General features: G+C 42.7%; 1 protein-coding gene across 1 annotated transcript in view; it reads right to left on the bottom strand.

Moving 5' to 3' along the window:
* SLC6A11 (solute carrier family 6 member 11) overlaps positions 1-13,676 on the bottom strand; it is a 174,527-nt gene that overhangs the window by 65,832 nt on the left and 95,019 nt on the right. The window contains exon 6 of the mRNA XM_020981036.2: positions 11,705-11,839. Coding sequence (XP_020836695.1) covers positions 11,705-11,839 — 135 coding nt within the window. The remainder of the gene's footprint in view (positions 1-11,704; positions 11,840-13,676) is intronic.

Genomic DNA, 13,676 nt, shown 5'->3' with positions numbered 1-13,676 from the left:
ACGGGGGAACGCCAGCTTCCGCAACTGGATTTGTTACTTTGTGATCATTTCACGATTCAGGCATCCTCCCCTAAACAAGGACTGGCCATGAATAGTTTTCACAGTGTGTTCAGAAAGCTCAGAAGCAGGGCTTGATTTGCCATTCTCCATTCTGCCAAGGAGGCCAGCCCTGGGACTGGGTCATGCCATGGGAAAGCAGATCTTAGGCTTTGGAACTGAGACAGTCCCTTCTGTTCTCACCCTCCAAACACACACTCAGAACACAATGAAGAGTGGGAGTGGAAGGGCTGGGGAGCAGGGAGAATGTGACTGCCTGCAAGGCCACACAGCTCCCCAGCATGCTGAAAAGATGGAACATAAAAACCCGAGGCAGGAGCATTCCATCCTTGAAAGCTACCAGAGAGTCGACAGGGAAGACAAATAGATGTTTAGAAAGTTATAACAGAGCAAAGAATGCCAACTACACAAAGACAAAGAGGCCCAGCTACTGCGGAGCTTCACATTTCTTGATGAAAATCTTAATTTACTAAGTCAACAGCAAAGGCTCAAAGTTTAAGCCACTCCCTTTAGGCACAAGGACAATGATTCTTCCAGTCTTGAATGCACAAGATCAAAAGACAAACTGGGCCCATGGCTGCTCCCATAGAATTGTTCCCCTTCGGAAGGGGTGGAGGAATGGTAGTGATATGGATGCGGGGCACTGTGATGTCAATGGGTAGAGTTCAGGGCTCAGGAAGACCTGGGTTTAAATCCCTGCTGAAACACTTATTAGCTATGTGACCCCAGGCAAGTCATTTAATCTCCAAGGCTAAAGGGCTCAGGTAATAGGGAAAGGGTTACTATGTTGGGAGCTCTCCATATTTGGCTCAGATCTTTCCCTGTATGTCTGTGGGACTATTCATTAGTAATTGCACAAAGAAGCCTGGGTGCTGATGGGAAAAAATGTCCAGAAACATTTGGGGTCCAGAGGAATTCTCTCCCTAGAGGCCAGATAGCAATAAAAATGCCAATCATTTCCTAGGTTTAAGAGAAGCAGTTCCTTGAAGTGAGAAGAGTTGGGACTTGAAGTCACAAGTGGTGTGGTCTCAAATCCTGCCTCAGACATACTGGCTTGTGTGACTCATTTTCTTCATCTATAAAATGGGGGTGATAAGATATGTGTTGCCCAACTTGCTGGAGCTATGGAAAGGCTTGGATTTGGAATCAGAGAACCTGGGTATGGCCCCTCGCTCTGCTCTGTGTTAGCAATGGGATCTTGAGCAAGTCATTGTTTTTTTTTTATTATTATTATTTTTTATGTTTTAAAGTCATTGTTGTTGTTGTTTAGCTGTTTTTTACTTGCATCTGACTCTTTGTGATCCCATTTGGGGTTTTCTTGGCAGAGATATGAGTGGTTTGTCATTTCCTTCTCCAGCTCATTTTACAGATGAGGAAACTGAAGCAAACAGGATTAAATGACTTGCTTAGGGGCACACAGCTACCGAGTGTCAGAGTCCAGATTTGAACTCATGAGGATGAGTCTTCCTAATTCCAAGCCCAGTGTTCTAGCCACTGTACCAGCTGCCCTTGAGAACGTCATAAGGGCAGAGTAGTTCAGGACCATAGATTGAAAGCTAGAGGGAAGCTCAGAGAGCTTCTAAAGAATCCCTTAATTTTATAGGTGAGGAAAACAAGCCTCAGAGAAGTGAAAATGACTTGTCAATGGTCATATAGCTGGTAAGTGCCTGAGGCCAGATTTGAACTTGGGGATTCCTGACTCCAAGTGTAACACCCTTTAGATTCTGTTTCTCCATCTGCAGAATGATCATATGTAGTGATGATGCTTACATGACCTGTCCATCTCACAGGGGAGGAAAGTACTTTGTGGATTGAAAGGTGCTGTTAAAACACAAACCATTTACCAGGAGTCAGGCCTGATATTCTTAACCCCATCTGATAGAGGAGGGACCTGAGCTGGAGAGGCAAAGGGACTTGCTTAAAGTCACCCAGAGAAACCATGGCAGAGTTGCCAATGCCAAGGGAACCACAGTGTCCCTTTTGTTAGGCACCTTATGTTTTCTGACATCCTATACATTGACGAGCATCTGATGATCTAGGGCATGGAGAGAATCTCACAGAATGTCAGAGCTGAGAGGGACCTTAGAACACAGAATGTCAGAGCTGGGAGAGTTCTTAGGACTCAGAATATCAGAGCTGAGAGGAAGCCTGGAACACAGAATGTCAGAGCTGGTAGGGGTCTTAGAACACAGAATGTTAGAACTTGGAGGGGTCTTAGAACATAGAATGTCAGGACTGAGAGGATCCTTAGAATGCAGAATGTCAGAACTGAGAGAATCCTTAGAACACAGAATGTCAGAGCTGGGAGGGGTCTTGGAACACAGAATGTCAGAGACAGAATGGACTTTCAGGATCCTGGATGGGCTAGTCTGACTCTCTCTTTGTCCAGAGAACATTGAGGCCCAGAGAGACACAATGTTTTGCCCAAGATCATAAGACTATAGCAGGGACCTGAACCCAGGTTCCCTAACTCCAAGACCAAGGGTCTTTCAACCTTGCCAGATGCCTTTGTCCAGGTTTTATTCACTTTTAGCTTCTAACAGTCCACAGCCCTTCTCCCCTTCTATAGCTGACCCAGCACAACTTGGGAAGGCCACCCAAAGGCAGAGACCTTATTTACTCCCATTTCTTCTTACTGTCTTTCAACTTCTTTCACTGGATGAAGGTAGCCCTGAATATGAGAGCTGAAACCCCAGATTAAACACGAAGGAAAATTAATGCATCAGTGGCTCTGAAGAGGCTCAGGAAGTTAAGGGAAGAAGGGATTTTCCCATGCTAAAGAGACAGCTTGGGAACAGCATCCCAGAAGCTCTAGCAACAGGGCCCTGGTGACTGTGTGTTTCTTTAGAAATGTTAATGATACTGCAAATAGGCATGTCAGAAGCTCTTGTAAGCTGTCAGCAAAGTGAGTGGAGGCCGCTGCCCTGGAATTAAAAGACTCATGTAGGCACCCCCTCAAGTCTGCTCTGTAAATAGTAGGGCCCACCAGGGCACTAATCCTGTTTACTAGACCATTGAGAATATAGGGGTGGATGGGGAGAGGCTTGCTACCGACTTGGCAGTGCAGGGGCCTTAGATAACCAGTAACATCCCTCTCTCACATTTGACAGATAAAGAAATGGGGTCCTAGAGGAGGGAAGTGACTTGCCCAAGGTCATATAGCAAGTTATGGGCAGAGCCAGGATTAGGACCTGGTAGGTCTCCTAATTCCATTAAAAATAATAATAATATCTAGCATTTATATAGTGTTTTAAGGTTTTCATAGCACTTTACAAATATTATCTTCATTTTTTTCTCACAACAACCCTGGGATTGTTATCCCTACTTTATATTTAAGGAAACTGAGGCAAACAGAAGTGACTTGCCCAGGGTCACATAGTGAGTGAGGAAGGGTTTGAACTCAGCTCTGGTACTCTATCTGCTGAGCCTTCTATGCTCTTTTTGCTTTACCTCTCAGTACATTTAGGGTCAGTCCAGCCCTGGCCTCCTCACTCTGTCAGACCAGAGAAAGAGGAGCATCCTTTCCAGCTTGGCTCCAAGCTACCTTTCCAGCCTTATTTTATAGTACTCTTCTTTAAACACTCTATGGCCCTCTTACTGTTTCTGACATGTGAGACCCTCTAGATTCTGTCTTCAATCTCTTGTACTGACTGTCCCACTTCCTTCCCTTACCCGCTAGTTCATCTTGGAATGCACCCCCTCCTCATGCATTTCTGTCTTTGAAACTTCAACTTTCACCTTCTAAATTATCTTTCCTGATCTACCCAGTTGCTAATCCACCTCCCCTTTGACCTTGTACACACACACACACACACACACACACACATTCTATGTAGACATGTCTATTTATATATAGCATATACTTAGATAGATAGATAGATAGATAGATAGATAGATAGATAGATAGATAGATAGATGTTGTCTCCCCTGATAGAATGTAAACTCCTTGAGGGCAGGGACTGTTTCATGTTTGTTTGTGTATTTCTAGTGCCTGGTACATAGTAGGTGCTTAATTAGTTCTTTCTGATTGGCTGGCTTCATTGATATTCTTAGCATGGAAGCTGGTTGCTTATAAAGGATCTATGATCTTATTGAAGTTAGGTGACATTTAGCTTTTGCCAACATCTGAAAGTTGTTCTAGATTGGGTGGGGATAGGGTATGAGTGTGGATGGTGGTGGTAGTCCTAGGAAAAAAATACCACAATCTCTGCTTGCTGCTTCTGCCTTTTCCGCCTCCCCTCACTGTTAGTCCCCTGCTCACACTCTCTGTTTTAGCCAAACTGCCCTCCTTGTCATTCTCTGGAATTTGCCATGATGTATCCTGCCTCCATGTCCACTTGAGCCTTCCTTAGCTCCATCTTTCAAAAGTGTTCTCTCCTTTCAAGGATTAACTCAAGGGCAACCTCTTTTATCTTTCCCAGACCAACATGTTCTCCCCATCTTCAAATGGTCAGAGGTCTCTTTGCCTGGGTCTTTTCTTTACCCCTATCATCCCTTCCTATCTATCTATCTATCTCTGTCTATATACATACATACATACTATATATGTATATATATATAATATATATATATATATACATATATATATTATATATATATATATATATATCATCTGGCATATGTAAGTATTCTCTGCCCTAAATGCCTCTACCACCACCTCCTCCAATAGAATGTAAGTTTCTTAAGAAGAGAGATCATGTCGTTTTTATGTTGGTAACCCCCAGTGTCTTTGCTTCGGGGTTTCCCTTCTTGGCATTCTTCTCACCATATCATCCTCATTCCCTCCCACCAGAACCTCAGACTCTGACAAGTGATCCTTGCTCTTCTCATGCCAGGGCCCAGGCCTCTGAGTCACCTCCCCAGGTGTTTCCTCACTGCGGCCTTATATGAATCCTCCCCACCTCTACTTTCCAGTTCCTCCCTATGTTTTTTCTCTCCTCCCTCCCCCATCATAAGGTAAGCACATTGAAGTCTGGGACTCTCTTACTTATTTGTTCTTGTACACTCAGCATTTAGCAAAGTGCCTTGTACACAGTAAGCATTTAATATATGCTTTATTTATCTTCATATTTTTAACACCCATATCCTTGCAATACTGTTGCATGTCTGAGAGTCTTAGAAAACTACAGTCCCTGAAGAAGTTAATTTGAGAACCCAGAGATTCTCCATTACTCCAGAGAGTAATAGAGAGATGTTTGAAGGACATATTGCAAAGACTTAAGCAGTAGGAACAGGATTAACTGACCTTGCTAGCCTGGAATGCACTCCCTCTTTGCTTCAGTCATTCAGAAGCCTTGGTTTCCTTCAAGACTCCACCCAAGCACCATCTGCTATGAGAAGTCTCTCTCAATCTCATCCAGCTGCTTTCAATCACCTGGTATCTATTTTGTATATATCTACATATGGACATGTCTTTCCCAATTGAATATCAGTTCCTTGAAAGCAAGGCTTAGATCACTTTTCTCTTGTCTCTCCCAGTGCCTAGTATAGGATTTGGTATGTAGCAGGTGTTTAATAAATGTTTATTGATTAATAATGTCAGAGAGATGTATCACTAGAAAAGATAATGGGTACAGAGGGCAGAAGATAACTGATGGACAGTCCATATGTTTCAATAGTATCCATACAATGTCAAAAGAGCATAAGGATAGCCTTCAACAACTGCATTGAGTGGACTTCTTGTGGTTAATTTTTGGAAGGACATGGATGACAGTTACTTAGAATAGGCATGCAAACTGGCAGGCTCTGCCCTTTTAGAGGGAATGACCACATTGATGAGATCACATTGGAATAATGGAATATGGCCACTGCCTGACTAGGTGGCCTGCCCACCATAGGCATTTAATACACATATGGTGGTTTGAAATTATTTGAGAGTACTTTAGCCAACTATCAAATTATGGCTGTGGGGTTCCTCCTTCCCTTTTCTTTTTTCACTTCATTTCTTTCTTTTTTTCTTCCTTCCTTCCTTCTTTTCTTTTACCTCTCTCTCTCTCTCTCTCTCTCTCTCTCTCTCTCTCTCTCTCTCTCTCTCTCTCTCTCTCTCTCTCTCTCTCTCTCATTTTGACCATGGATGGCAACCTTACTGGTGACAAGAAATACTCCGTCACTTTCCCCATCTCCACATTAGGAGAAACAGCTTTGATATCTATCTATCTATCTATCTATCTATCTATCTATCTATCTATCTATCTATCTATCTATCTATCTATCTATCTATCTATCTATCTTTCTATCTATCTATCTATCTATCTATCTATCTATCTATCTATCTATCTATCTATCTATCTATCTATCTATCTAAGAATGAATTGCTAGCTGTGGAATGTCAGGTATCAGCTCAATAAATATTTAACATTTGACACACCTGCTGGGTATAGAGCACTGCAGAAGGGCCTGGGAAGGAACTCTTGGAGTTCACAGGTTAGTGTTGTTGCTGAGTACTTTCAGCCATGTCTGACTCTTTGTGACTCCCATTTGGGGTTTTCTTGACAAAGATGCTGGAGTGGTTTGCCTTTTCCTTTTCCAGCTCATTTTACAGATGAGGAAACTGAGATAAACAGGGTGAAGTGACTTGCCCAGGGTCAAACAGCTAATAAGTGCCTGAGGCTGGATTTGCATATATACATACATGGAGTATATGTATATGCATTTCTGTGTGTGTGTGTACACACATACACACACACAAGTTTATAGGCCCCAGGTTAAGGAACTCTGAGTTAGTCCAGCCCAGACATTCAAGATATGAGGACACTAAGACCCAGAGAAGAAGGAAAGTGACCTGTTTGTCCCAGGTCATAGCGTTAGTAAGTGGCAGAGGCAGAAATCAAAGTCAGGGCCTTTGATTTCAAATCCATCATTTTTCTCATTGCCCTGTACTGCCTCCACTCCCAGCCCCAGCCAAACATTTAAGGTTTCTTAGAGAAATTTACCAGGCCCAGTTACAATTTCACCAAACTTTTCTTTGTTGGTACAATTGAATGAGCAAATTGAAAAAAACAAGACAGACTTCTTCTTCAACAAAAGCATCTGGACTTGCTAAATTGAGAACTCCATTAAAAGCAGCAATACTAGATTCCTATGGAAACTTTAAATATGATTTTTCTTTTCCCTGATAAAGTATTGATGCCAAGCAGCAGTCTTGCCCTACTTTCTCAGCCTAAGGGAGCCAACTCTTAATTATCCTTGGTCACTGACTGTGGGACCGGAGAAGGAAGATATCTACGGGTAATGGAAATCCACAGATAATCCTCCAATTCATAATAGGCTCATAGCACTGGAAGGAACTTTAAATGTCCTCTATTCCACGACTTTCATCTCATAGGGAAGTAAAATGAGGTCCACAGAGGTGATTTGCCCAAGGTTATATGAGTAGTAAGCAACAGAGGCAAGAGTAGGAACCCATCTCCTCTAACACTATGGGCCTCTTTCCACCGTTCCGAACAACATCTAACCAAATACAAGCCAATGATTTTTAACCTCTCCAGCGCATGTTTCACCAGGAATGACTTTGCTAACACATTATTAACCTTATTAGTAAATGTGGAGTTTTTGGACTGCGCCCTCTTGTGGTCCCCAGATGTAAAACACAAGAATTGGACAAGATGACCTCTATAGCTTTGAAACTCTTAATCTTTTGGTGATGCTCTCCCCCACCTCCAAAGGAGATGGTTAGGAGTAGGGGAGGGGTCCAGAATATGGTGAGAGATGGTGGTGGATAAGACCCCAGACAGAACCATCTACAAGTTGGGCATTTATTCCCCTAATAATATGGAGTTGATGTGCTATACCACAGATTTAAGGGTAGAGGGGACCTCAGAAACTAGTAAGGCCAACCTCCTCTTTTTCTAGATGAGGAAGGTGAGGCCAAAGATGTTAAGTGACTTGCCCAGGGTTACATAGGTCATAAGTGTCAGGGGTGGATTTGAATTTCAATCCTCTCACCTCAGAGCCAGTGCTCATTCTATGGACATTTAGTCCAACCTGTTCATTTTACAGATGAGGAAACTGAAGCCCAATTCCCACCCAGGTGCAACTCATTTTTGGACTTCTTTGGTTTCTCCACCACCACACCCCCAGTAAACTCATCATTGGGAAATCTCATCACTTTGCAATGTCCAATTAGCCTGGTTATTCACACCTTGGGCAGCTGGGTGGCCCAGTGGATAAAGTGCCTGGACTGGAGTCAGGAAGACTCATCTTCATGAATTCAAATCTGGTCTCGGATACTCAGTAGCTGCGTGACCCTGAGCAAGCCACTTAATCCTGTTTGCCTCAGTTTCTCCATCTGTAAAATTGGTGAAAGAAATATCAAACCACTCCAGTATCTTTGCCAAGAAAATCCCAGCTGGGATCACAAAGAGTCAGATACAACTGTACAAGAACAACAACATCACCTTCTCAGTACCATTTGCTCCTCTGATTGGAGAGTAGAACCATAAGCTTCTCCATTTGGGGAGGGAAGCAGGACTGACATTCCATCAGACTTCTCCTCCTTTCCCACCTGGCTGCACTCATTTTGGATACCTCTGGTTTCTCTTCCATGTCCATGGCGAAGATACCTTTCCCCTACCTCCTTTCAGCTTTCTTTTATGTGTTGTCTTCTCCCCATTGGATTGTAAACTCCTTGAGGGAAAGGACTATCTTTCTTTTTCATATTTGTCTTTCCGGGGCTTAGCTTAGTGCCTGGCACATAGTAGATGCTTATGAAATGTTTATTGACTATTAGTTTGTCAATAAATTAATTTATGATTATTGATAACATTGTTAATTGCTATTCTGGTAGTCTGAGCCTACTCGGGCATTAAAATCACCCAGAATTATAAGCTTAATGATAAGGGTCTCCAGGTCTCCATTTTTCCTTAACTCATTATCAATGTGTACTTTCCAGGGATGCACACATTGATAATGAGGTTGACGCATGCATCACCAGAGCTAGCTCAGTGTTTGGGAGGCTCTGAAGGAAAGTATGGCAGAGAAGAGGTATTAGGCTGACTACCAAACTGAACATCTACAGAGCTATTTGTGTTGATCTCATTATTGTATGCCTGTGAAACCTGGACAGCATACCAGTGCCATGCCAGGAAAATGAATCACTTCCATTTGAATTGTCTTAGGAAGATTCTGAAGATCACCTGGCCAGATAAGATTCAGACAATGAGGTCCTTTCTCAAACTCAACTGCCAAGCATTCGAACTCTGCTTCAGAGAGCACAATTCTGATGGGCTGGCCACATTGTTCAAATGCAAGAACTTACACAGGGCAAGAGTTCCCATGGTGGTCAGAAGAAGCAATACAAGGACACTCTCAAGGTCTCTCTTAAGAACTTTGGAATTGCTTGTGTGACATGGGAGGCACTGGCACAGGACCGCTCAGCGTGGTGTGCCCACGTCAGGGAAGGGGCTGTGCTCTATGGGCAAAGCAGAACTGAAATAGGTCAAGAGAAATGCAAGATTTGCAAACTTGGAGAATCCACTCCAAATGTTCACCTGGATTATTTGTGCCCAACCTGTAGTAGAGCATTCCGAGCTTGTATTGGTCTGAGCAGCCGCAGTCAGACACACTGGAACTTGACTCCAGCATAGTGATGTCATTTTGGTCCTCTTAAAAAACAAAGGACAGCAACCAACCAACGTTAATTGCTATTAGGTTGACTGCCTTGAAAAGTCCAAGGTCATTCAGACAATAAGTGACAAGATAGAAGTCTTGAACCCAGATCCTCTACCTCCTAATTAAGTACTCTTTCCATTGCATTTTGCTATGTGGTTCAGAAGAAGAAAACTGGGAATGAAGCCCCTGCATCTGCTGCTTTTTTATTCTTAGCTGTGTCTCTTGCTTTTTTTGTGTGAAAATGTCCCATCCATTGCTAACATGATTCTCTAACCTCTCAACCCATCTCTGGAAGCAGCCTCAGGTAATCCAAAGCTTTGAGGCACTTCCTTCAAGACTCCTCCAACTGTCTAATGGGAGCACAGATGTACTGTGGCTACAACCCTTCACGGTTCCCTGGACTGAGGGGGAGGCTTGAACAAGATGCATTCTGACACAGGTTTTTAAGCTGCCGTTCCAGCACTGAATGTCACCATCCAACTGTCCGAAGCATACAACCTGCATGGTGGATTTAATTTCTCTGTTGGTTCTGTTACCAGTGCCGGGCTCGGGCAAGATGACCTCAAAGGTCCTTTCCAGATTGATGTTTCTCTTCTATTCCTGAAGGGCTGTTTACAGCTTATCAACTATGGGGAGGGAGAGCTCCTAACTGAGGTCTCAGCCAAATAGAAATCTTGTTTACATGCTGTGACCTCAGCTAACACTGAGAGAGCTTTAAAAAATCCTTAAACTAGAATGAACTGCTGTGGAATCTTTCAGCAAAGGCTAGATGCCACCTGTCATTGATATTCAATCAATTCCCTTCAACAGGAAGTTATTTATGGCCTACAATGTTCCAGGCTCTGTGCTGGGCACTGAGAATACAAAGACAAAAGGAAAATAGCCCTTGCTTACATTTCATGTAGAATGTTCAAGTTCGTAGAATGAGGGAGAGTAACATTTACACAGATAAGAACAAAATTCATACAAAACAAATTCAAGATAAAGAAAAAAAGAATTTTGGTGGTGAGGTGGGGGTAGGGTGGGAAATTAACTATTGGGAATATCTGGGAAGACCTCTTGCAGGAGATGGCATTTGAGCAGAGCCTTTGAGGGAATTAGAGAGTCCAAGAGATGGAGATGGGTAAGGAGAACATTCCAGGCTTGTAGGGGGCCTGTCATCCAGTGCAAAGGCAAGAGACACTGGGGATGGAATGTTGAATCCTGGGAACAGCACGGAGGCCAGTTTTATTGGAATACAGACTGAGTACGGAAAAGCAAGTGGGTTGGATTTAAAACCTTGGAGGTTCCATCTAATTCTGTCAATGATCAGTTAATCCAATTTCCTCAGTTTACAGGGGGAGAAATTGAGTCTCATAGAAATAAAAATGACTTGCTAAGGTCACCTAGCAAGTTGGAGCCAAAGTCAGGACTCAGCTTGGGTCTTTTCACCATATCACCCTGATTTCTGTCTATTCCTTATGCCACAGGGTGTATACACCTAAATACATTACTGGGTAGTACTTGGACCTAGTCTTTGACCTAGACCTAGAATCTTAAAATTGGAAGAATACTTGCCAGCATTGTATAGATTCTGGTTTGCAAGATTAGGTGACTCAGTAGGTTCGAATTTTGCCTCAAAGAGTTACTAGCTGTAACCCTGGGAAAGTTGTTTAACTGCTGTCTGCCTCAGTTTCCTCATCTGTAAAATGAGGGTGATTAGTTAGACTCAATGGCCTTCAAGGTCTCTTCTGGCTCTAAATCTCTAACCCTATGACTATTGACTTCCTCCTAGGTACTATATATTTCAGACATAATGCCAGTGAGAGGGCCATGGATTCTATGCCACTAGTTTGTGATCTGAATGAACAGGTTTCTCTATACCTATGTATTGTTTCTATGGTACAGATTCTATGGAACTGCTGAGCTTGAAGAGCTCATTTTCTCCAATCTCTTCTTTTCACAGACAAGGAAAGTAAAACCACAGAAGGATTCACTTACCCAATGTCACAAAGTGAGAGGAAGGGCTGGGACAAGCCAGTCCATGAGCAAAGCCTACCTGGGGATCAGAGAGCCGAGAGATATCAGGGTAGAGGTAAAACTTGATCCCTTCAGAAGCTCCAGGAAGTGTCACTCCTCGAATGAGAAGAATCAGAAGCATGATGTAGGGGAAGGTGGCAGTGACATACACGACCTGTTCAAGAGAAGCAAAGAAATCAGGAAGGCTTTGTTTTCCCCAAAAGTTTAACTCAAGAAAGCTCATTGAAGGAGAAATCTTTATCTTGTAACTGAATCATAGCCCAGAGGAAAGAGGGGGAAACCAGAGATCAGTCTATGAAACAAACTCATCTTTATCCATCATCCTATTCCCTCATCGATAGCCTCCATCTCAACCTGAAGGCTTTTCAGCTATTTCCAGACAAAAAGATCCCAGGAGGAATAGCTAAGTTCTCATATCCAAAATAATTTGTTTTGACGGCTAACCCAATATTACACTTAACTAAAAGGTAAGAAAAAATATTACATAAAAGGGGTTTTCTTCAGTGTGCAAGGAATGTTGAAATCAACCTTAACAGGAGACCCAGTTCTACCTCTAACTAATTATGGGATTGGGCAACTCACTTCTCTCTGGGCCCCAGCTTCCTCCTCATTTATTAAATCTAAAGATTCAGAATCATACATTTAAAGCTGAAAAGGTCATACAGAGCTGGAAGGGAACTCTGAGGACATCCAGTCCAGCCCCATCACTTTACAAGGAGCCTGGGGAGGTTGTCATTTGTGGTCAGTGAGTCAGTCAATAAACATTTATTATGTGCCTACTCTGTGCCAGGCACTGTGCAAAGTTCTGGGGATACAAAGAAAGACAGGACAATCCCTGCTCTCAAGGAGCTCTCAATCTAATGAGGGAGAAAAACAACTATGTACAAATGAGGCATAATGAGGATAAATTGGAAATAATCAATGGAGGGAAGGTGCTACCATTAAAGGGGAATTGGGAAAGTCTTCTAATAGAAGGTATAATGTTAACTTGGGCTTGAGGGAAGCCAGGTACGTCAGGAGGTAGAGATGGGGAGCTAGAGCATTCCAGGCATAGGTGACAGACAGAGAAAATGTCCAGTGATATGTTAGCAAGTATTCAGAGGTAGGAGAATTCAAACCCAGAGTCTCTGCCTACACAGTTAGTACTCTATTCCAGTGTGTATCACACTGAATCTTAGAAATGGAAAGGACTAAATTCATCTTTTATAACTTGGAACCATTGACCTTAAAATTGTTTAAAATCATCTTACTGCTGGGACTCCACTGAAGCTTTGTTTGAAAAGAAGTTTGAAAACCAATGATCTCATTTTGCAGATCAGGAAATTCAGGATTTTTTTTTTTTGGTTTGTTTTTGCTGGGCAATGGGGTTAAGTGACTTGCCCAGGCTCACATGGCTAGTGAGTATCATGTGTCTGAGATCAGATTTGAACTCAGGTCCTCCTGAATTCAGGGCCTGTGCACCTTCTAGGTGCCCCAAAATTCAGGATTTTAAAAGGGATTTCACTTTTGGGTTAGGAAAACACTCCTCTGGGCCTCAGTTTTTCCTTTTGGAAAATGGAATAGATATTTTCTCTCAGGTCCTTTCCAGCTCTAAATCTCTGATCTTAGGCAGCGAATGCTGGAGTTGGCTCAAACACAAGCAGACTGTGAAATTTTCAGTGTGAGCATTTACACTTCAGAAATAGGAAACTGCTCCACATCATGGCTTGTTTTGTTGATTGTCTGCATTTGAGAAAAGTGATGGAGAAAATGTAAATGATGAGGATGAAACTTAAAAGTGTCTTGTGTGTAATTTTTGCTATTATTTTTGAAGAGTAGGTTGTTAAACATTTACCAGCACTTTCAATTCTAGAGTATGGTAAGATCCAGAATGAGGAAGTAACTTGCTTAAGGTTAACACTTGGGTAGTCTACAGCACAGGCAAGTCTTCAGAGAGACAGACCCATTCTCTCCCCCACCACCACCCATAACTCATGCCCTAAGAGGTGCCA

This window comes from Phascolarctos cinereus, unplaced genomic scaffold, assembly GCF_003287225.1.
Source record: "Phascolarctos cinereus isolate Bilbo 61053 unplaced genomic scaffold, phaCin_HiC Scaffold_4;HRSCAF=312, whole genome shotgun sequence".
Taxonomy (NCBI): domain Eukaryota; kingdom Metazoa; phylum Chordata; class Mammalia; order Diprotodontia; family Phascolarctidae; genus Phascolarctos; species Phascolarctos cinereus.
This window is presented reverse-complemented; position numbering and strand designations above follow the sequence as displayed.